Raw genomic sequence first — 22,405 nt, 5'->3', positions numbered from 1 at the left:
ATTTATTTTAAAAAGATATATAAATAGAATTATATGATGTAGTGTATGCATTATCTAACAATGTATTATATAAATCATAAAGGGGTGCGTCGTATTCCTACATTAAATTGAAGGGTCTTCTGTTCAAAGAACATTTTTAATATATTTTTTTTAATAAAAAAAGACAAAAAATAATAATAAAAAAATGATAAAGAAAAATGAAAAAAACAAATAAGCCACTTTTATTCTCCGGGCGCTCTCTGAGACTCGAAACGGTCCGATCGCTTTCAGGTCTCTCTCTCTCTCTCTCTTTCGATGTACGGAGGCTCATCGAAGCTTGGCCGTGGCGGCGGCGGCGCGGGCCGAGGAACCGGACCCAAGCGGCCCCACTCTTTCCCTCTACCGCCGCAGCACCGCCCATCCGGCCCAGGCCCAGGTTCCGCCAGCCGCCTCTCCCTCGGCGGACGCGGCTCCGGCTCCGCATCCAACCCCCGAAGCCGCGGCTCGGGCCCAGCCGCCGCGGAAGAGACCTTCAGTCTCGTTGCTGGGAATAACCCGCTCGCCTTCGCCATGATCATACGGCTCGCGCCGGACTTGGTCGATGAGATCAAGCGCGTGGAGGCGCAGGATGGGACTGCGCGTATCAAATTCGATGCGAACGCGAATAATTCTACTGGGAATGTAAGTTTCTTGCTGAAATTTCAACTGGGTCCAGCTTCTTTCGTTTAAGTTATTTGCAAAATTTGGCTATGGTTGTGCTTAGTTTTTTAGTTTTATTTTTTTTATTTTTAATTCTCTGTTGGACATTGATTAAATCCCTCAATTTCTCTTTCGAATGCAAAAATTCATAGTGCCAACCTAAGTTTTGTGATGGAATATCAACCGGGTACAGCTTCTTTTGTTAAGTCAGTTGGATAATTTTAGTTATACCTGTCCTTAGTTTGTGGATTTCTTGGTAAATGTTCAATTGGGAAGTAGTCAAGTTCTTCAATTTATAATCATATGCAAATATTCATATTCAACCAAGAATTTCTTGGTTTGTTGTTTTCAGTTAGGCATTGTTTGAACTTTACAAATTTCTGCCTGAATGCAAATAATCCCCATGGCTATGTAAGTTTGGCGATGAAGTTCAAATATGGGAGGAACTTGTTCTCGTAAAATACTCGGGGATATCGAAAAGTTTTGCTGTAATTATACTTATGTTTTGTTTTTGTTGATTAATATACTTTGATTTGTTTGAATTATTCTAATTTGTACTTGCAATGCCAATGATCCTTGCAAGAGCGTACATTTCTTGATGAAATTTCAAGTGGGTATAGCTTATTTTCGTCAAATTTAGGTTTACTTGACAAATTTTCTTATTTTTCTGCTACATGGGTATATTTGAGCAACTCCATGAAAACGTCAATTTGTGTTCTTCCGCCATGCTTGTTTACTTTATCTGGTTACTCTGTGCCTTTATTTGAGCAGTTTTGTTGAACTTGTATTGCCAATGGTCATTGGACTACATGGCTTCTCCTCACTTAAACTAGATGGAAAGTGAGGCCATGTGCTTAATCCCATACAAGTGCATGACTACCTATAGAAGTTGTATTGAACTTTTACTTTCTTTGCCGACACCTAGGTATGTTTGACAACAGTCTTGAAAAGTGTTTTTGGTTTTCGTTTGAAAACGTGTTTTGATGTGATATAAATGTGCTGAGTTTTTTTTGGTGGCGTCCACAATTGAAAAATGTTTTATGTTTTGAATTGTTTGTTAATAGTTTTGAGAAAAGTTATTTATTTTTATTTATTTTATTTTTTTTTACTTATCAAAAAAAAGTTTTGAGAAAAGCATGTTTTTGGTTTTGAAAACAGAAAAGTGTTTTCAAATCTGTTACCAAACAAGGCCTTATGTTCCTTTTGCTGCTATAACTAGTTTTGGGTATTAGTGCTTAGTTTGTTCAATGAATCAAGCTGTGTAGTTCTGATAATGGGATTGTTATGGAATTTTTGGTTGGTGTAGACTTACCTAGAGAACATAATTTTAATTTTAAGGGTTTATATTGGAGATTATCAGAAGACTCAATGTAGAAGTTGATTAACCAACAAACACCAATTTTTTGCAAATGAAAATCATGCCAATTAAACAATGAAATGATGTTATCAGTTGGAGAAGTAGCATGTGTAGGAATAACACACTCAAAGACTATATGGATGGAAAACAAAAGAAGATGCTTGTAGAGCTTTTTTGGGATTGCGTTAGGAAGCTTAAAAAGTATTTTTAGTGCCTAAAAAGATGTGCCAAACAAAAAAATGGTATGTTTGGTAAAAAAACTCCAAAAGTACTTCTTTGACTTTTTTACCATAAAAATTGCCTAAACACACTTTTGGGAAAATCTTAAAAATGAAGCTTTTCCTAAAAAGCTCTTTTTGGCTTTAAAAGTTATATTTCCTGACGCAATCCCGAACATGCTCGTAAAGTCTTAACATATTCCGTAAGCACAGTATCAAACAAATGCCCTAATTTTTCCTAAAAAAGACTTGCAAAAAACTAGGTTTGTATAGTGTAGTGCTAGAGCCCAAGTATAAATATCAACACAGGGCCCATAGTATCTCCAAAAGCAAGAGTATGCCTATATATGCTATCTTATTTGATTACATACTTGATATGAAAGGCATATTGCTCATAACATACAAGGACTAGGTGGCTGGTTCCAAGGTGGATGAAGTGCATTGGATCTTGTGTCTAAAACTTTTAGCATTGATCAAAGTACTCATTTTTTGAAAGAAAAAAAAAAAAAAGAACTTTAAGTAGGTTTAAGATGTGGAGGTAGGCCCCCATTTGACACACAAAATGGCGTCCAATTCACACTCTAGCAATTTGAAGTTTGAACTATGGATTGGTGGGTTCTGCGTGGACTTGTGTGAACAATGGCGAAGGGGAAATGCCCTCAAAGCATGGATAGTTTATTTAGGTCAAAATAATGGTAGCGGTTCTAGATAGATGATTGAATATGCCAAAGGATTTGTTGAAAATGTTAATTTCCTTATCATACTTGGTTACTGCTTGTCATGCAAGATTTTCAACCATCTGTACTCCTACAAAATTAGGGTTCAATAATTCTAAAATGTTGATTGCTGCAGCTGCGTTTTGTTTTAATTGTTGATTGAATATGATATGGGGAGATTGGGAACCCTACTCTCTCCAGGGCCTTTGGCCACATCCTTTAGCCTATTTTCCTTGAATATGATTGTCTTTGTGTTGTTATCGTGCACAACAATGATGAATAATATGAAACCGAAAAGAGAGAGAGAAATCAAGATACAGATTTACGTGGTTCAGCAATGTGCCTACGTCCATAGGAGAGTGCAACTATATTTCACCATTAATGATTCAGGGTTATTACAACATAACATATTTATAGGAAAACCCTAATTGTACGAATGTATTTTGGAAAACCCTAATTATACAATATTCATAGGAGAACCCTAATTTTCTCTGTTCACTCCGCTCCATCTACTAGTATTCCAGTATTACTCTCTATGCCTGAAAGAATATGAGCCACTAGTTCCAACACTTTGGAAGTATCTTTGGTTGCTAATTGCTTTTTTATGCTATTGTATATTGTATCTTGCTGGTTGTTTCTCTCCTTCTATGAGCTGCATTAGAGGGTTCTCCTGCTCTTTTCTAGGTAGGGTACATATCTGAAATGAGGCTCTTCTTTTCTCTAAAATTTTCATGCAAACTATAACAAACATGTTTTTTTTTTTTGTTTTTAATTTTTATAAATAATGTATATTCAAACAACGCGCAAAGGGGCGCAACCCGTGTTCACAGGGAGTATACAAGAGACCCCTACTCCGTAGAGAAAGAAGTGCATAAATCTAGAAATTCAGAAAATGTAGAAATAGTTGGAATAGGCCAAGCCACTTTCCATGAAAACAACGTTTGTAGCACCAACTTCTTCAAAGGGATCAATCCTGCTCGCAATCGTCAAAGCTTCGAGCATTCCGTTTTCTCCAAATACACAACATCATGCACAATGGTACTAGTCTCCATATGTGCAACGCAATATGATTGCCCATTTGTCCCCTCCAACTTTCCAAACACTCACTCACCCTGCGAGGCATGACCCATACAACAAACATGCTACATGTGTAAGAGGAGTTGAAACTTTGTAGATCATTCTTTATGCATTGTGAGATTGCCAGTGCCTTGTAGAGTGCTATTTTCAGGCATGTTGGGCTAGCTTGGGTCGTGCCTAAGAGAGTAGTAAACCTTCTTGTTTGTTGGAGAGGGTTTGGAGAAAGTCCTCAAAGCACAACTATGTGGAAGATGGTTCTGTCCTGCCTTTTGTGATGTCTTTCAAGGGAAAAAATGATAGAAATTTTGAAGACAATGAAAGGACACTGGCGGAACTTAATTTTTTTTTTTTTTCAAAGTTCTTTATCATTGGACAGCCGCTTTAGATTTTAATTTGCTTAGTTTTCATGATTTTGTTGACTTGTTCTCTCTTTCTAGCCAAGTGTTTCTCGTGTTCATGTGTACTTGAATTGCGCCTTTGTGCTTTTAATGATATTTCCTTTGCTTATTAAAAAAAAAGCATTTGGTTGCAATGTTGGTCTGAAAATCATGATCTAGTTTTCTGTTGTCATTTTTGTTTTTTTTTGTTTTGGTGTAATGCTTCTAGGTTTTCATTTTCTTTTCTTCTTTCTTTGTTTTTTTTTTTGTTTGGCGGGGGTGGGGGGTTGGGTTTGGCCTTTAACGATATCGGTGGTAAGTGGTGTATTGTTGCATCAGGTTATTGATGTGGGTGGGAAGGAGTTTAGATTTACATGGTCATGAGAATTACATGGTCATGAGAATTTGGTGGCCTATGTGAAAATAGATTTTACCATCAAAGTTGCACTGTAACTCTCTTTGATTTTCTGTTTGTAGCTACCATTTTTATGGTTTTGGCCTTTAACGATATCATTGGTAAATTACTTAAAATCAAAAAATGATATGTTGAATCAGGTTATTGATGTGGGTGGGAAGGAGTTTAGATTTACATGGTCACGAGAATTAGGCGACCTATGTGACATATATGAGGAATGTCAAAGTGGTGAAGATGGAAATGGTTTGCTTATTGAATCTGGGTCTGCCTGGCGAAAGCTGAACGTGCAGCGTGTGTTGGATGAATCAACGAAGAAGCATGTTAAGATGATGTCAGAGGAAGCTGAGCGCAAGCTTAAATCACGCAAGTATGTTGTCTGATTATTATCAAGAATAATTCTTTAATTTTTGGGTTCATTATATGGTGATTATGTGCTTTAATTGTGTTCTTTTCAACTTACAATTAACTTTTGTTTCTGTTTTTGTTAATGTATTTGTCCCTTACACTATAAACTTCTCTTTAACTATCCAAATGCCTTGGATAGATTTGATGTAGTGGGTGTAGTACCTGTTGTGGATCGACTCCAATTGACATTTGTTATAGATGTTAATGCTAAAAATCACAAGCTTTAATAATGTACAATCTTGAGACACTTTTGAAGCAAAACCGTGTTTGCTCTACTTTTTAATTGGTTGATGATCTCTTCATTTATTTTTCCCAGAGTTGAAAGGAGCTCATCATGTGCCAATAAATTTGTACACATGCTTTTAAATTCCTTCCAATTTGTCTTCAACATCTTTCTTAGATTTTCTAGATGTTCTCGATTTTAGTTCTTGAGATGTTTTTTTTTGGGTTTCTTTTGCTAGGGTGATCCCATTTGTATACGACTGTGTACTTGGATTATGCCTCCTTTTTTGGCGTTCTGAATAGATTTTTTTAATACTTACAAAAAATTTCATTCGATTTATATGTTGATTTTTCATTTTTAACTATGCAACACTTTGGCATCATAGATTGCGCCAATCTTAAGTAATTAAAATGTTACTTGTAAGTTGATTATTTCTTCATATAGTGAAGACCTACCTAAGTTATGTGCACTTCTGTTCAGAGACCTGCATAAATGCTGGCTTAAGTGGTAAAGAGGTGGGGCAGGAATAATGGTTTTTGATAAGTAATTGAAATATTATTAAAAAGCGCAAAAGGTGCAACTTAGGTAAACAAAAAGTATACAAGAGATATACTTAGCTAAAAAGAGAAAAAAAGGTCAAGAAAAGCATGAAAACCATGCAAATTATGATAGTATAAAGCAGTAGTCCAGTGGTAAAGAGTTTTGATGAAGAAAGACCTTAGTTTCATCACCATCCTCTTGCGGTCTTCAAAATTTATTTCTCTTCAAAGACACCACTAAAAGCAATAAAATACTGTATTTCACACTGCTACACTCTGAGGACTATCACTCAACCCTCTCCAACAAGCGGAAATATCTATCACTCGTCTAGGCATAACCCAATTTAGCCCAACATGATTGAAAATGGCACTCCACAAGGCACTAGCAATCTCATAGTGGAGAAGAAGATGATCTGCATACTCCTCACTCTTACACACACAACACCAATCGGCCATAGTGGCATATTGCTTCCTTGGGTTATCCATGGTGAGAATCTTCCTTGGGGCTGCTAACCAAACAAAAAATGCCGCTCTTATGAGGACCTTATTCCGCTAAATACTTATCCAAGGGAAGAGAGTACCATCATGAGGGACAAAGGACATTATAGAATGATCTAATGTTGAACAATCCTTTCTTGGAAGGAGCTCAACAAAGCTTATATTTTCCTCTTGTCTTGATTTAAAGGAGTACAACAAATTGTAAAACGAAGTGAAGACATGCACCTCCTAATCGTGAGCTGATCTAATAAAGCTTACGTTCCGTTGATGGGAGCCACTAGATAACTCTAAATGATCTGCCACTGAAGCATCTATAATGCGAGCAATACTATACAAATCCAGAAAAGCTTCCTTGAGGGCCAAAATCTAGTCTTGGAGCTGTCTCCCACCTTAAATGTGGTATGGCTAGAGAACTCCCCCAACCCCTTATGATATTTTTCCATAACCTTGTCTCATATGATCCATGAACCTCGTTAGGACACCCATCCCATGAGCTGTCATATTTAGAACCCACCACAACTCTCTATAAAGCCTATCTCTCATGCATATAGTGCTATAATCACTTCCCCAAAAGAGCACAAGTAAATAAAAAAGCAAGTTTCGGACCCCCAACCCTCCCTCAAAAATTGGAGAAACAAACTTTGGACCAATTGACGAAGTGAAATTTGAACTCTTCACCTGGCTTATCCCTTTAGAAATCCTGCTATAACTTCTCTATGTAACTGGCAACGCTAGCAAGGAAGGGAAAAAGAGATATGAAATACGTAGGCAAATTGGGTAGGGTGCTCTTGATCAAGGTAATCCTTCCACCCTTAGACAAGTGCATCCTCTTCCAGCCAGCAAAACTTTGCTCAATCTAATCAATAACACCATCCCAAATAGATTTGATCTTAAAAGAAGCTCCTAACAGAAGACTAAGATACTTCAAAGGCAAAGAAGAAACTCCATAGCCCTAAATACCGACTAATCCATCAACATTGTTGACATTACCCATAGGAACTAAGTCAAACTCAACCAAATTAATTTTCAAATCGGATACAACTTTAAAGCATAAGAATAAGGCACACAAATAGTAGAAAATGTTTAGCGTACCAATGTTCCTAGACCCCGCAGAAAAGCCTAAAAGAAGGCCCCCATTTACAATAGTAGATAGCATTTTAGTTAAATCCTCCTTGATGATGACAAACAACAAAGGTGGCAAAGGATCTCCTTGTCTCAAACCACATGAACTACTGAAGAATTCGGACAGAGAAAAGCGTATTGAAGAAATAAATTGCACTATCCAAGAACGGCATTTCTCCCCAAAACCATACTTCCTCAACAAATATAACAAGAAGTTCCATTTGACATGATTATAGGCCTTCTTAATATCCAATTTGCAAAGCATTCATGGTTCACTAGATTTGATCATATCATCCAGACATTCATTAGCTGTAAGAACACAATTTCGGTTTGCTACCTCTGACTCTCACAAACACATTCCGATGCTTCAAAATAATCTTCTCCACAACCCTTCTCAACCTATTGGCAAGGACTTTGGTAATAATCTTGTACATTTCACTCACTAGACTAAAATGTCGAAAATCTTTAACATCGATAATCCTAGATTTCTTTTGAATGAGAGCAATGAAAGAGGCATTAAGGCTTTTTTTTTTTTTTTTTTTTTTTAAATTTTCAAATTTGCTTTTGGCATGAAAATCATGGAACACCCCCATAATATCTTCTTTAATCGCATCTCAGCAAACTTGTAAGAATGCCATAGTAAAACCATCAAAGGTTGGCGCTTTATCACTATTCATACTTTTCATCACCTCAACGACTTCACTCTTATCAAACGGTCTCTTTAACCAAGGGGTCTCCTCCTCATCAATGGAATAAAAAACAAGGTCATCCAGCTTCGGCAGCCAACTAAATTGTTGGGTAAACAATCTATCATGGAATTGCACAATGTGTTCCTTGATCTCAGTTTGATAAGATGAAACAGAACTATTTACCAATAGCGGCTCAATGGAGTTGTTTCTCCTATTTGAGTTAGCCGCTTAATGGAAGAACTTTGTGCCGGAGTTGTTCATGATTGGGAAATGGAAGCAGTTTCGCGATTTTTCGAGTTATTGTATTCCGAACATATTAGGTATGGTGGTGTGGATAAAATTTGTAGGATCTCCTTGAAGAGGAAGAATTTTGAAGTGAAGTCATACTATCAGGTAATGGTTAATCCGGCACCGATTGTTGGTCCTTGGAAGAGTATTTGGAAGAGTAAAGCTCCTCTGAGAGTGGCTTTTTTTGTGTGGATGGTGGTATTGGGGAAAATATTAACATTGGACAATTTACGTAAGAATATTATAGTGACGGAGTGGTGTTGTATGTGTAAGAACAGTGGAGAATCAATTGATCATTTATTATTGCATTGTGAGGTTGCTATTGAGGTATAGAGCATGGTTCTTCAGTTGTTTGGTGTTATGTGGGTGATTTTGGGTAGGATGAAAGAATGTTTGGGAAGTTGAAGGGGATAAAGGGGTAATCGTACAGTTCTGCAAATTTGGAGAATGGTTCTTTTGTGTGTAATGTGGTGTCTATGGAGAGAAAGGAGTGCACGGAGTTTTGAGGACCGTGAACTTGGACTCATCGAGTTGAAGAAAATGGTGCTCCAAACACTTTACTCGTGGAGAGTAATGTGGCATTCGTCGCAAGCTTCAACGCTTGCTGAATTTTTAGATTTATGTGCTTTATTCTCAGCTTAAAAGCTATTGTATACTTGAGCTTAATTGTATACTACCTGTGTACATGGGTTGCGCCTCTTTGCACTTATATATGAATTGATATTACCTATTAAAAAAAAAAAAAAATCTTCTGCTGCCCTGAACACCTCCACAATCAAGAAGAATGGGGAAGTGGCCAAGCAAAGTCTAGGCAACTTTTTCTGAGATAAATCAGGAAACTAGGCTTCCCATTTCGAAGAGACAAGAAACCTATCAATTCTTGACCAAGATGGGGTTTCCTGATTGTTTGACCACATAAAAGTCCCCTCTTACAAGGGGAACATCCATGAGGCCTTGATAAAAAATAAAATCAGAGGGCTTCACTATAGTGGGACAAAAATGGGCTTCACCTATTCTTTAACTAGGAAATTGAGTCCTAGGCTTAGATCTTACCATTCAAAGATAAAAATAAATACAGATTTTGCTAAGTTGAATATTTCAAAGTTGGATATTAGTTCAATCATGCATTCTAAATAATTTTATGTTCTTAAAACTCTTTCACTTTGTGGGAATAGGTTTGCCATTATTTAGTGCGTAGTTTCCTATTCAGTGTCAACATCTCTGGCTACTTTTATTATTTTTATTATTTTTTACTTATAAAAAAAAAACATCTCTGGCTACTAGGTTTTTGACTATAAAATTGCGCTTTTGTGGCATATGATGCGTAAGGAGAAGTTTAAGCTCGATTTTTTGTATGTTTGAACTGGACACTTTTATTCTGACAAGGTCAATTACATTAATTTATTCTGTTGCTCTTCTTTGTTTTATAAGAATACTTTAACCTTAAATTAGATAAATTGTTTGTTAGTTGGTAGCTTTCACATTTAATATAGTGGATTCCCTGGGAACAGCATCTGGATTGTCTGTTATTTGGTGGTTACAATCTACAATTATGTTGTGATAGTACTTGGTGATGTTGCTCTTTATATAGCTATACTTTGGCTGATGATCTATTTCAGTCTCTGTGGTGTACCCATTTTATCATGAAACAAACTGATGAGAAATTCCCCTTGGTTCAGATGCTTTGGAAGATTCTTTCTAGTGAAAGCTTGGACTTTTTCTCCCTCATTTTACTCTTATGCTTAAAAATCTGGCTTCAGCCTTCTGTAGCTAGTTAGCCACTTTAGTTGCAAAAACTTGGCGGTAATTGAATTCTATTACATCTATGAATGAATTCTAGATTTCATTATCAATGACTTTTGTTGGAAGGTTAAATTATAGTTCTACCATTGTCAATGACATCTTAAGCTAATTAGTTTATATTTTCCACTCACGTTGTTTAACACTTGCTTTTCCCTTTAACAACAGAGCCATTGTCTTAGACCATGGGAACCCGTTGATGAAGAGTCAATTGAAGCAATTAGCTGCTGTTGAGGGTAAGTTGATTATTCAGATTTTCATTTATACGTAACAACAGAGGATTACTTTAGACCACATTATATAGTCATCTCTCTCTCTCTCTCTCTCTCGGGTTCTTGAGTCCTTGACAACATATTTCTTACTCTTTTCTTTTTAGTGTCCATATATTGACTCTAGCGTCCTCTTCGCCTGAAGTAATAAAGTCAACTATTAAATAGTGTAATGTTGTAAGCAGTAACAATAGGTTAATTATATGTTTAACTGATTTATTTGCTGCTGATTTAATATTCTGCCAAAACTCCAAAAGCTGAACTATCTGAAGTATCTAATATTCCTGTGTTTCCAGCTAATCCATGGAGGAATCGCAAACCAAAGAAAGAGCCTCCATTTAAAAAGCAGAAAGTTGTACCACCTCAAGGTGATTGAAGCCTTCTAGAGACTTGAATTTTCATATTATATCAGAGTTCATGTAATGTATTTAGCTGTTTTACATGCAGAAGTTTAAGTGATTATAAGATTTCAATGTTCTACTTAATATTTGATTTCTTCTCTTTTGGTATCTTATTACTTTTTCCCCTCTTTTGAACTACACTGTCTTGCACCATTTGCAGTGAGCGGGCCCCCTAAATCTTTCTCTAAATCTGGAGTATCCTCAACTACTACAAAGGGCAGACACTCATCTTCACCTCTTCCATCTCCACCAGAGCAATCTGTTCGTCCAGCATCTCCATTGGGGAGTGTAAATATACCTAAGAGTCATGCTACTGTAGAAGATCTAATGCCCACTCAGGTGAAGAGTAAAGAGAATGCTGCTACTAGCTCTGAGAAAGAAATCCCAACCAGGACTACTGGTGCAGTACGGGAAACACTGGGACGCAAAAGAAATGTTGGAGCTATTGGAGATACAATTCCCAACTCTGGGAAGAAGATTGAGCCCATTATAAAAAAAGTAAGTGGTGACACATCCTTGATACTTTTATTTTAAGAACATTTAGTGATCTTATGTCTTCTCATTCAATCTTGAGCATCAGAGTTCAACTTTTCATGCTCAAGGAAGACATTTCTTGAAGCCTGGAGTGGAGCTGGAAAGCCTCAAGAAACCTTTTCCAGAAAGCGGAAGGTACCTATTGTTATACCTCTTTTTTCCCCACAACTATACTGGGTTTTTCTGGTCATTTTAGTGGCAGAGTTGTTTCCCTTTTTACTCTATGTTTCCTTTTCATTTGAACTTGTGTTTATTGTGAGCATTATCTTCATTACCCAGTTGTTCTCAAGTATTAACCGTCCATTGAAAAAGAAATGATATTATTGAACTGAAGGAATAGGAACATTGGCGAGGGAGTTCTATGTCACCACTCCCGGGGGAGGAAGACTACCGATGCCTAGGACAGTTGCATTGCTCAGCACGATAGGGCTCCCCATACTGATTAGAATGAGCCACCGGACCCTCCACCGTGACCGGGTTCAGAGTAGAAGGCTCAGTTAACCTTTTTACTCCGTGTCTAAGGTGGTGTTCCGGAATCCGTTATGAAGTCACTTTATCAATTCCCTCTCTCAGACATCGCCAAATAGAAGTTATCGGTGGATAGTTCCAAGATTGGGCTCTTTGGCGATGGTGATCCCGGTGTTGTTGCGTTTTGTGGGGAAGTGGCTTGTATAGTCAGTAAGGTAGTTTCAAGATAATATTGGTAAGCAGCTCAATAAGAACAAGAAGTTGTTGGCCGAGGTTGTGGCGGACACTCCGGTGGTGGGGGTGGAGGGCTATTCCGAGGCGGTGCTCGGCACTAGTAGGGTCAAAGGTAGGGGGTTTAGGCTTGCTTTGTGAGCTTAGGGTTGTTTTGGGTTTTGGGCATCAGGATCTCTTAGGCTTCTTTTGGGTTTTAGGGTCCTTATATGGGGTTTTTTTTGTGGGTTAACGCGGGTTTTCCTATGTATACTTACTGTGTACTTAGAGGCGCATTGTGCTTTTTTTGATATATACAATATTACTTATAAAAAAGAAGGTAGTTTCAGGGCCAGTTGATGCTGGTTGTCAGTCAGGACCACTTGGGTTTGGAGCAAACCTGAAGTTTGTTGAGTAAGCTTTAGTTTTGAACGAGGGGAAACTTAGCTCTTTTCTGGGTTACACTCTCCAAATCACCTATAACTTTAGCTTTCCTCACTCTCTCCTCATCACATAAAGCCCTCTCTTCTTCAACAAGATCAAGACCTCGCAACTCTTCCAGAAGAATCTTTTTCCGCCTCTCTACATTGCCAAACACCTCCTCATTCTATCTTCGAGGAGGTGAGTTGGAGGCAGAAATCTAGGGCCTTGTGGTTAAGGGAGGGGGACAAGTGCACAAAGTTTTTTCATAGATGGCCAACCCTAACAGAAAAAATAACACCATTGATTTTTTGTTAGTTGATGGTATAGTTTCTTCCAATTAGGGTGAGATCAGCTAGCACATTGTGCAATTTTATAATAATCTTTATTTCGAGCAGTTCAGTTGATGGCCGAAGTTGGACAACCTTTCTTTTGACTCTATTGGTGAGGTTGAGGCCAATTGGTTGAAGAGAGCGTTTTAGAGTTGTGAAAGCTATGAACATTTGATAAGGCCAAAGGTCCTAATGGTTTCCCTATGGCTTTCTTCCAAGCTCGTTGGGATGTTTTAAAAGAATACATTATGTATGTCTTTCGTGGGGCTAAATGCTAGAAGCAAGTTTGAAAGAAGCCTAAATGCTACGTTCATTGCTCTCATCCCAAAGATTTCAGGGGCTATTGATATGAAGGATTTTCACCTGATTAGTCTAGTGAGTGGTATTTACAATCATTGAAAAAGTTTTAGCTAACAAGTTGATGGTTTTGGAGAAGATTATCTCCTATTGTTAGAATGCTTTCATTCGGGGAAGGCAGATTCTTGATTATGTTCTCATTGCTAATGAATGCTTTGATAATAGAATCAAATCTGGGAAGTCGGGTTACGATCATGTTAGTAGAGATTTTCGTCTGTACTTGCTGAGAAGGAGCGGTTTTGGGGGGAATGGTGCATATGGATAACTCATTGTATCTCCTTTGTGTGATTCTCTGTTTTGGTGAATGGCGCCCAACTAGTTTTTTTAGTAATTCTCATGGCTTTAGACAGGGTTACCTTTTGTCTATTACTGTTTGTCATTATTATGGAGGCATTGGGTAAAATGATCTCTGTTGTAATGAGTAGGGGTTTGTTGTCTGGCTTTTCTGTGGAGATTGAGAATGATGGTGGGATTGATATCTCTCACTTTTTGTTTGTGGATGATACCTTAGTTTTCTGTGGGGTTGTCCCAGATCATCTCTGCTTTCTATTTTGTTTGTTCTTATGTTTTGAAGTTTTGAAGATTATTTGGCTAAATCAAAATTAGTTCGTGTTGGTATTGTCAACAATGTAGAAGGTTTGGCCAGGATTTTGGGTTGTAGGGTCTCATCTTTGCTTATGAAATACCTAAGTCTTCCGTAAAGCCAAATCTATATGGAATGGCATTATTGAGAAGATTGAACGTCATTTAGCTGGTTGGAAGTGGTTGTACTTGTCCAAAGGGGGTAGGATTACCTTGATCAAGAGCACTTTTTCTAACTTGCATACTTACTTTATATCTCTTTTTCCTATCCTGGCTAGCATTGCCAATTGAATTGAGAAGTTACAACGGGATTTCTTGTGGGGAGGTATGGGTGATGAGGTTAAATTTCATTTGCTAAGCTGGTCCTAGATGTGTATTTCAATATCTGAGGGGGGTTTGGGGATTTGAAAGTTGCTCTTGTTCAACCGAGCTCTTATGGGTAAGCGGTTATGGCATTATGCTTTTGAGAGAGAGGCCTTGTGGAGAGTGGTAGGGGACCATAAATATGGGATTCAATGGGGTGGGAGGTGTTCTAATGGAGTCAAGAAGTCTTGTGGGGTGGGTCTTTTTTTTTTGATAAGTGCATTCCTTCTCGATGCCGAAACCCGAATATTGAAAAAAAAAAAATTTCCAAAAAAAACTTTCTTTTGGAAATTCATTAGGAGAGTTTGGAAGGGGTTTTCAAGATTTACTAGATTTGAGGTGAGTGACAGCTCCAAGATTAGTTTTTGGAATGATGTGCGGTGTGGGGAGCTTTCCCTTAAGGAAAGTTTTTCAAAGGTGTTTAGCATTGCTTGCTTAAGGGATGCTTCCATGGCAGATCTTCTTTAGGTTGTTAATAGCTCTCCTCAGTGGAATGTTAATATTGTAAAAGTGGCGTATGATTGGGAGTTGGAACTCTTTATTTTGTTCTTTGATCAATTGTATTTCATATGTTTTATACAAGACAACATAGACAAGGTTTGTTAGAAGCCCTCCAAGAAGGGGTTGTTTGATGTAAGATCGTTCTATATTGTCTTAATTCCCCATGATAGCTCCCATTTCCTTTGGAGGTATATTTGATGGAGTTTTGGCAGAGTGAGGCCCTTTGAGAGTGACTTTCTTTGCTTGGTCTACCACTCTAGATAAGATTCTTACGTTGGATAACTTGAGGAAGCGGCATATCATTGTGGTAGATTGGTGTTGCTTGTGTAAGGAGAGTGGGGAATCCATTGACCATATGTTTCTCCATTACGAAATAGCTAGTGCCTTAAGGAACTTTATCTTCGGCTTGTTCAGTTTAGCTTGAACCATGTCTTGTTGAGTGAGAGATCTCTTTGCTTGTTGGAGAGGGCTGTTTGGTAATCCTCAAAGCGAAGCTGTTTGGAGGATGATTTGGGTTTGCATGATTTGGTGTATTTGGAGAGAAAGAAATGTCCGAAGCTGCGAAGATAGTGAGAGGACAATGGCAGAGTTAAAGGCCTTTTTCCTTAATATCATTTTCCTTTGGATGGCTGCTTATGATTTTATCATATTTCTAATTTTCATGACTTTTTTTGCTCTTTTTTCTTTTTCTAACTAGGTGTTCTTCTTGTATTCTTGTAAGACCCTAGTACCCATGTTGGGAAGATGAAGAATAACCCACATAGAATGGATGGCTTATAAAGATAATCATGAGTGCCAAGTCCTACATTGCCTAGTTACTATGTAAAATTCGGCTTTATAAGAAATTCTAGGGAAACTACAAATTGATTAGTCTTTTTGGAGTAATAGCGCAAATGTGGTTAGTGTTTTTCCCTAGATTATTACAATACTTCCTGCGTAAGTGGATACGCCCTTTGGTTTTAATGAGTTTCAATTACTTATTAAAAATAAGTGAGGGAAGAAATCTATAGCTACTATGGAGTGGATGTCATGGGTTCTATTTTAATGTTTTGAAAGAAGATTTTGATTATTGTTGAAAAGTGGATGCAAAGTACGTGCCTTTTCATTAATGTTGTAAGTGATCCTCGAGAATGTGTCAAGAATGCATGCCTTTTCATTGATTTTTGGTATTTCTGCCTTCTATAGGAGCCAGGACCATGGTTTTTTTTAACTCTACCTTTATGGAATCCATGTTTGTGAAAGGTTATCAAAATAATGATTGATATCTTAGAGGAAGTTTGATGTGAGCTCAAATAGTAGTTAGAGAATGTTTCCCCCCCTTTTTTTTTCTTTTAAGTATTTTAAGTAAATGGCTTTCTATGTGTTCCTGTATGTGGTTTTAATGTGTGCTTTAATTGTTCCAGTTCTCCTGAAGACAACCATCAACAGAGACCTGCAACTGAAGACAAACTTGGTCAGACTCCTGCTGCAGAACCAAGATTTGAAAAGAAAGTCCCTGCTGATGAGCTGGAAGAACCAGCACACTTAAACTCTAGAGTAGAAGCAAATGCATTGGAAAAAATTGACATCCAACAACATTCACCTTATCTGTTTGGTGAAAAAAAGGGCTCTGAAAATGGTGAAGGGCGGGCAGGTAGCTCTAGTGATAGTGGAAGTGACAGCGACAGTGAAAGTGACAGCAGTGAAAGTGCAAGTGAAAGTGGAAGCCGTAGTAGAAGCAGAAGCAGAAGTAGAAGCCAAGTGGGTAGTGGGAGTGGGAGTAGCAGTGACAGTGAAAGTGATGCATCTTCCAACAGCAAGCAGGGTTCTGATGAGGATGTGGATATAATAAGTGATGATGACAAAGAACCCCAGGATAAATTGCAACCCTCTGAACTAGGGTTCTCTTCCTCACCCATCCTGAGGACGACTCCTGATGGCAAGCCTGTGCACAGTGGGAATTCTGAGAAGCAAGATGGTCAAGGATCTGATGCAGTTGAGATTGAAAAAGACTCTCCTGATGATGAACACGGAACTGAAATGGCTGTAGTTACAAGCTTGGTTCGTGACAAAGAGGGTGGAAAACATGCCGAAGAAACTAAACCCTTTTCACCTGGTCATGATGATCTGCAAGAGTGCCAACATTATGCAGGAAGTTTATTTGATGAAGGGGAAAATACAGTTAAGGACAGCGTCAGACATGAGCAGTCTGACAGCTCTGAGAGGATATCTAAAGTGAAACTCAAAAGGGGTTCTGATGTGAAGCACTTAAATGAGAAATTTGAACGTACAAAAAAGTCAAGAGCAGAAGCTCAACCCCCTGTTTCTGGGGGTTGGAATAGTCAATTCTCAGAGAGCTCTCAAAATTTATCCCCTGATAGGCTTGGTGGAAACACTTTTATGGGTCCTACCATTCTAGCGACAAATAGAACTGATAGGGATGGGAATGCTGATATTGGCCTACAGAAGGGATACAACCAGGCATTTCCTGGAAAATCTAGTTCAGATATCCAGCAATCTGGTAGAAGGTCCTTTGATCAAAGCACAAGGGCAAAGGCTCCTGATACAGCAGAGAGACCTGACAAATGTGAGAGCTTGGGACGTAGTCGTAAATACTCTGAAAAGAGCTCCCATGTGCATGAGGGTTTCTCCATGCAAAAAGAAAATTTTCATAGAGATGCTCCAAATGAAGATGATTATGCAAGTGCGAAAAAGGTTTCAAAAAAATCCAAGGGAGGTGGTGCTGGTGGCAAACAATCAGTGCCATTTGACTCACATTACCGGAAACATGGTGAAGTGCTTGGAAAGTGCAAGGAAGGTGGGCAGTTTTCGAGTTCACTCATGGATTATTCGCCGAAGGATAACATCAGAACTGGAGTGGATGTATCCCCTGTGGTCAATGGCAAAGGCAGTATGCTTCAAAGAGAGCTTTCAGACTTGGAGTTGGGCGAACTTCGTGAACCCTTGCCTGAGGAAACATCAGTTAAAAAGAAATTTGAACGTAAAAGTTCATTTAAACAATCTGAAAATATACCGTGCTCTTCAGATAACTGGAATTCAGATTTAATTAAAGGAAAACCTGTTGGGAAGACAACTTTAGAATCTGGAAAGCCATCCCCACCCAATCTAAGTGCGGGGCTCCATAGCAATCTAGAAGGCTCAAATAAAAAGAGGAATGCAGAAGATCGGGCTGTGCAATCTCAGCCACAACACCTGTCAAAAGTTGATCATGCTGAAGTTGGGTCCCAGCTTAACAAATTGGCAGATGGGAGTAATAAATCTAGACAGAATGAAAAAGGAATTGGTCTGGAAATTTATAGTGAAAGCAATAAGAAAGCACCCGTAACTGCTCCTCAACAGCATGATGCTAAACGAGGAACAGTTTCTCAATCCATAATAGAAACTAAAAAACAAATATCTAATGCAATAGTTGAGTTGACTGATGGGAGAAAGGATTCAAATTGGGCTGAAGGCAATAATAGCGATCGCAAGAGGAGGGATTCTTCTTCAGATGAAAATAGTTGTTCTTATTCTAAGTATGAAAAGGATGAGCCGGAGCTGAAGGGATCAATAAGGGATTTTTCTCAGTAAGTAGACATTTATATTAGAACTTTGTCTTGGTAAATGCCACCTAACTTGCCACTCCTTTCAAGGATTATTTCTTGTAATTTTCTTACCTGATTTTCTGGAAATTAATTCAAATTATACCCTCTTTTTTTTTAATATGTTAGGTATAAAGAATATGTGCAGGAGTATCACGATAAGTATGATAGTTATTGTTCCTTGGACAAGATTCTGGAGACTTACAGGTAATGCGAGAGCTCCTTTTTCTCATGTCTAAAGGTTTTGTTGCTTTCAATTTATTGTTACTTGTTTGACAGATTACTTGTATGGGCTTGTTGTTCTGAAATTGTGTCACTTAAAATAATGTAATATTAAAGAATATAGATGCCATGGTTAATCTGTGAAATTTTTTAAAGAGATACTGTGAAAGTGTTATAAAGAGAAAAATATGCTTTATGTACCCGTTGTGGAATCAGGGTATTACAGTAATACCTGTTATATGTAGGAATGAGTTCCATAACCTCGGAAAGGACCTGGATTCTGCTAAAGGCAGGGATATGGAGAAATACTTTGACATCTTGGGGCAGTTGAAGGAATCCTATCATCAGTGCGGAATGGTATGCTTTATTCTTGTTTCTGTATGGTGTATTTTACATTTATACTATGTATATAATGCTTGAAAGATTTACCAAATCCATTAAGAAGATGATCACACTGCCCTCTTGGTCAGTTACAGTTTTTCAACCCTACTGTACTTATCTTTTTCAGTCTGCCCTTTCTACTTTGGCTTCATTATGGAAAACTCAACCATTGCTTGTAGTATATCACCTAAATTTTAGGGGCCTACGTCTGGTGCACTCCACTTAAGTGAGACCAGCACTGGGTAATGACCATTACACAGTCACTGTGGACTCCTGAATTCCAAGGGCATCCAACTCATAATTATGTATTAACCATTTAGACTTTTGGGCATCCAGTGTATGATTCTAGTACAATCCTTCAGTGGATCCAAGTTTCTTAAACTCTATTGATTCATCTGTGCCTTAGTATTCAAAACTGCAGAAATAAGGCATCTGTCTTGGACTTGCATGAGAAAATTAGTGCTTTTTTTTTTTTTTTTTCTTTCTGAATACATCTTGAAGAATATGATATTGCTCAGTTGAAACTTGCATGTGAATTACACAAGGTTTGGTTGGATCTTACCTCTTTTATGGTATATGATGATTATTCTTGAACCCTAGATGGTTGTGATGTCTAAAAGTTATGTCATTCAATATGCATATGCCCTTCAGACGCATGTGTTCTTGAATAAAGAACACGTTGCTTTGTTTGTAATGTCATCCCTACTATTCTGTTGCTCATTCTCAACACTCTAATTGCTTCTGTCTATTTATATCTTTTCATTCTAAATTTCGTCAGTTTCAATCACTTCAAATAAGCTGTAGTTTACTTATTACTTATCAAAAAAAAGAAAAGAAAAAAAGCTGTAGTTTACGGGCAAATACTTATATGAGGCTTTTTAATTAACTCCAAGGGTAGTTCTATTGACTATGGACCACACCTCAAAAGTCATTAGGTCAAATCTCTCCTTCCACCCTCCCCGGTCAATTACTTAAAAAAAAAAAAATAGTATTCAAATTAGCAAACAAGAATGTTTTTTTTTTTTTGGATAAGTAATTAGCAAACAAGAATGTTAGTGATGTGAACTAAAATATTGGGAATCATAGATGAGAATATTTATAGATTCCATTTTGCAACATGGCCACACAATCTAAACAAACCAGGCAAGACCATGCCAAACTGTGTCCAACCTGATTTCAAAAGATTTTGCATAGGTTATGCTCAGGTTGAGCTGCTCAGTTGGAAGGTATGGCTTTGATTGAGATCCAGGCTAAGGATGTTATTTCTTGAGTTAGGCTTGATTTGACCTCTAATCCAACCCTATCTGTTCAAGTGCAACTCTAAGGTCCTATCCTACTTTAACGAGTGTAGTGAGATGGCTAGTGATAAAAGTAGCAACAAAAAGATCATAATTTAGCACATATGTGTAGTAGGAATTTATTTCCCTGAAATAAACTAGAAAAAATTCGACTAGATGATTTGATGAGCCCTAATATGGTATTGTCAGTGATGGGGTGGAGCAGTTCACTAAATCCTTATTACCATAAAATTACTATTTTCATTGGGTACTTTGATTTTTCTAAATTTTAGACAAGCACAAAGAACGTCAGTTATAATGCTGTTAAGTTTTCTAGGGCTCAATATTTCGAGCGACATATTTGGGGATTTAGTTAACATATCTGCCAGTTCATAATGCTTGACATTAGACTGAATATATACGCTTTCTTTGTATTTATCAAATATTTTCTTTTTGCTTGGCCTTGCAGAGACATAAAAGGCTGAAAAAAATATTTGTTGTGCTTCATGAAGAATTAAAGGTGATTTTTCCATCGTCTTTCTTTGTAAAGTATTTTTCTTGTATTTTCTAGACAACTTTAAAAATTACCTTTTTGTATGTCTATTCGTTCATATTGCAGAACCTCAAGCAAAGGATTAAAGACTTTGCACTCTCATATGCAAGAGATTGAAGATAAATTTTATGCACTCTTGCATACAAGAAGGTGAAGTATCATACTCTAGGACTTTGCAGTTATCTGGGGAATGATCAAGGAAGATCACCAGGATGCAAGTTCTGCTTCAGAGATGGAGGAAGAACTCTTTTCATGACCTTGAAGATGAAGGAAGCACATCAGAATGCAAAAATTGCTACAAAAAGGACTCCGGTTAGACGGGATGTCCACAACTTTTTGGTTCACACCCCATAATTCATGTGTTGGACATCTTGTGCCCTTTGTATATATTCCTCTTGTCCCATATTAAGAAGATGAGTAGCTCATATAGAGTAAGTCATTTATAAAGACGTTCATAAATGTTAAGTCTCACATTGCCTACTGATTAGGTGAAATTGTATTTTATAAGTGATTCTAGGAAAGTTCTAAATTTATTAGTTCTTTTAGGGTAGCAGCGCAAATGTAGTTATCACTTTTTCTAGGTCGTTACACCCCTTGTACTCAGGTCTGGCTTTTTGTTTTTGTTTAGCCTGACCTTGTCTAGCCAGTTGGACTTAAGTTAAGTCCAACTAATTTTGCAGGTAATTGTTTATTTTGCTTGTCACCGGGAAATTCTTCAATTTTTTCGAGGGAAGGAAAAAAGAAAAAGGAGGACAAGGAGATACGAAAAACACATCTTAGTTGTTTGGCCGCTACGTGAAATCCATTTCTCACTTCTTGTATATATAATAGGATTAGATTAATGTAATTTCATCAACTTATGGGCCTATCAATTTCTGAGAAAGTGAGGGAAACTAAATGACACTTGCAAGGCTGTATCTTATGATTTCTTTTTCCTGTGTGAGTGTACAACTGAGCCTAATTTCTGCATTTCTGAGCAGGCTTTTGTGTTAGGCTCAACCTTAAATAGAAGGTCAAGTTAGATCGTTTTTGGGCCCCTAATTTCTTGTGTAAAATTCTATCCGTGTTGCAAGTATAGTTGTTGCCCATCAAAAAAAAGGTGGGGGAGGGGATTTGAAATGATCCATGCCTATTTTTTGTTATTTGGAAGAAACAAATTATAAATTTTCAAGTAAATTATTTAGGGAAATATATTTTACCGTCCTGAACTATCTACTCATTTGCACTTTTAACCCTAATGTTTAAAAAGTGATATTTTACCCGCTTCTTCTAAACTTCTAAATTGTTGCAATTCGACCATTTTGTTTTTTTTTCTTTTTTCCCCAAAATGTTCCCATCCCAAGTTAAAAAATAAAATAAAATTAAGGGGTGGCCGCCTCAAGCCCCAACTGGGTTGGCTGGTCACATCTTAATTGTTAATTTTTTAATTTTTATTAAACAAAAGTAGAAAAGGGCAAAAATAATAAATGGGTCATAATGGTCTATGTGTTGCTCCATAAATTCATTGGAAACATGGGTTGGTTTGAAAGTGATATTGATAATTTTAAATGGT

The 22,405-nt window shown here is 37.5% G+C and overlaps 1 protein-coding gene across 1 annotated transcript; it reads left to right on the top strand.

Annotated features, from left to right (window-relative positions):
- The first annotated feature begins 235 nt into the window (after positions 1–235).
- Positions 236–21,386, top strand: LOC132187021 (dentin sialophosphoprotein-like protein). The gene is made up of 11 exons (XM_059601172.2): positions 236–660; positions 4,979–5,205; positions 10,571–10,638; positions 10,968–11,039; positions 11,233–11,570; positions 11,653–11,741; positions 16,243–18,405; positions 18,550–18,627; positions 18,888–18,999; positions 20,770–20,820; positions 20,920–21,386. The coding sequence occupies exons 1-11, from the start codon at positions 295–297 to the stop codon at positions 20,968–20,970; spliced, it is 3,615 nt and encodes a 1,204-aa protein (XP_059457155.1). The 5' UTR covers positions 236–294; the 3' UTR covers positions 20,971–21,386.
- Positions 21,387–22,405: the final 1,019 nt, after the last annotated feature.

This window comes from Corylus avellana, chromosome 6 (assembly GCF_965113065.1).
Source record: "Corylus avellana chromosome 6, dhCorAvel1.hap1.2, whole genome shotgun sequence".
NCBI classification, from domain to species: domain Eukaryota; kingdom Viridiplantae; phylum Streptophyta; class Magnoliopsida; order Fagales; family Betulaceae; genus Corylus; species Corylus avellana.
The sequence above is the reverse complement of the archived record's forward strand: the minus strand, read 5'-3'. Positions and strand labels throughout refer to the sequence as shown.

Coding starts and splice junctions, on each gene's coding strand:
- LOC132187021 (XM_059601172.2), top strand. CDS start 295: ATGTACGGAGGCTCATCGAAGCTTGGCCGTGGCGGCGGCGGCGCGGGC. Junction 18,628..18,887: donor AAGATTCTGGAGACTTACAG/GTAATGCGAGAG, acceptor TGTTATATGTAG/GAATGAGTTCCATAACCTCG. Junction 20,821..20,919: donor TGCTTCATGAAGAATTAAAG/GTGATTTTTCCA, acceptor TTCATATTGCAG/AACCTCAAGCAAAGGATTAA.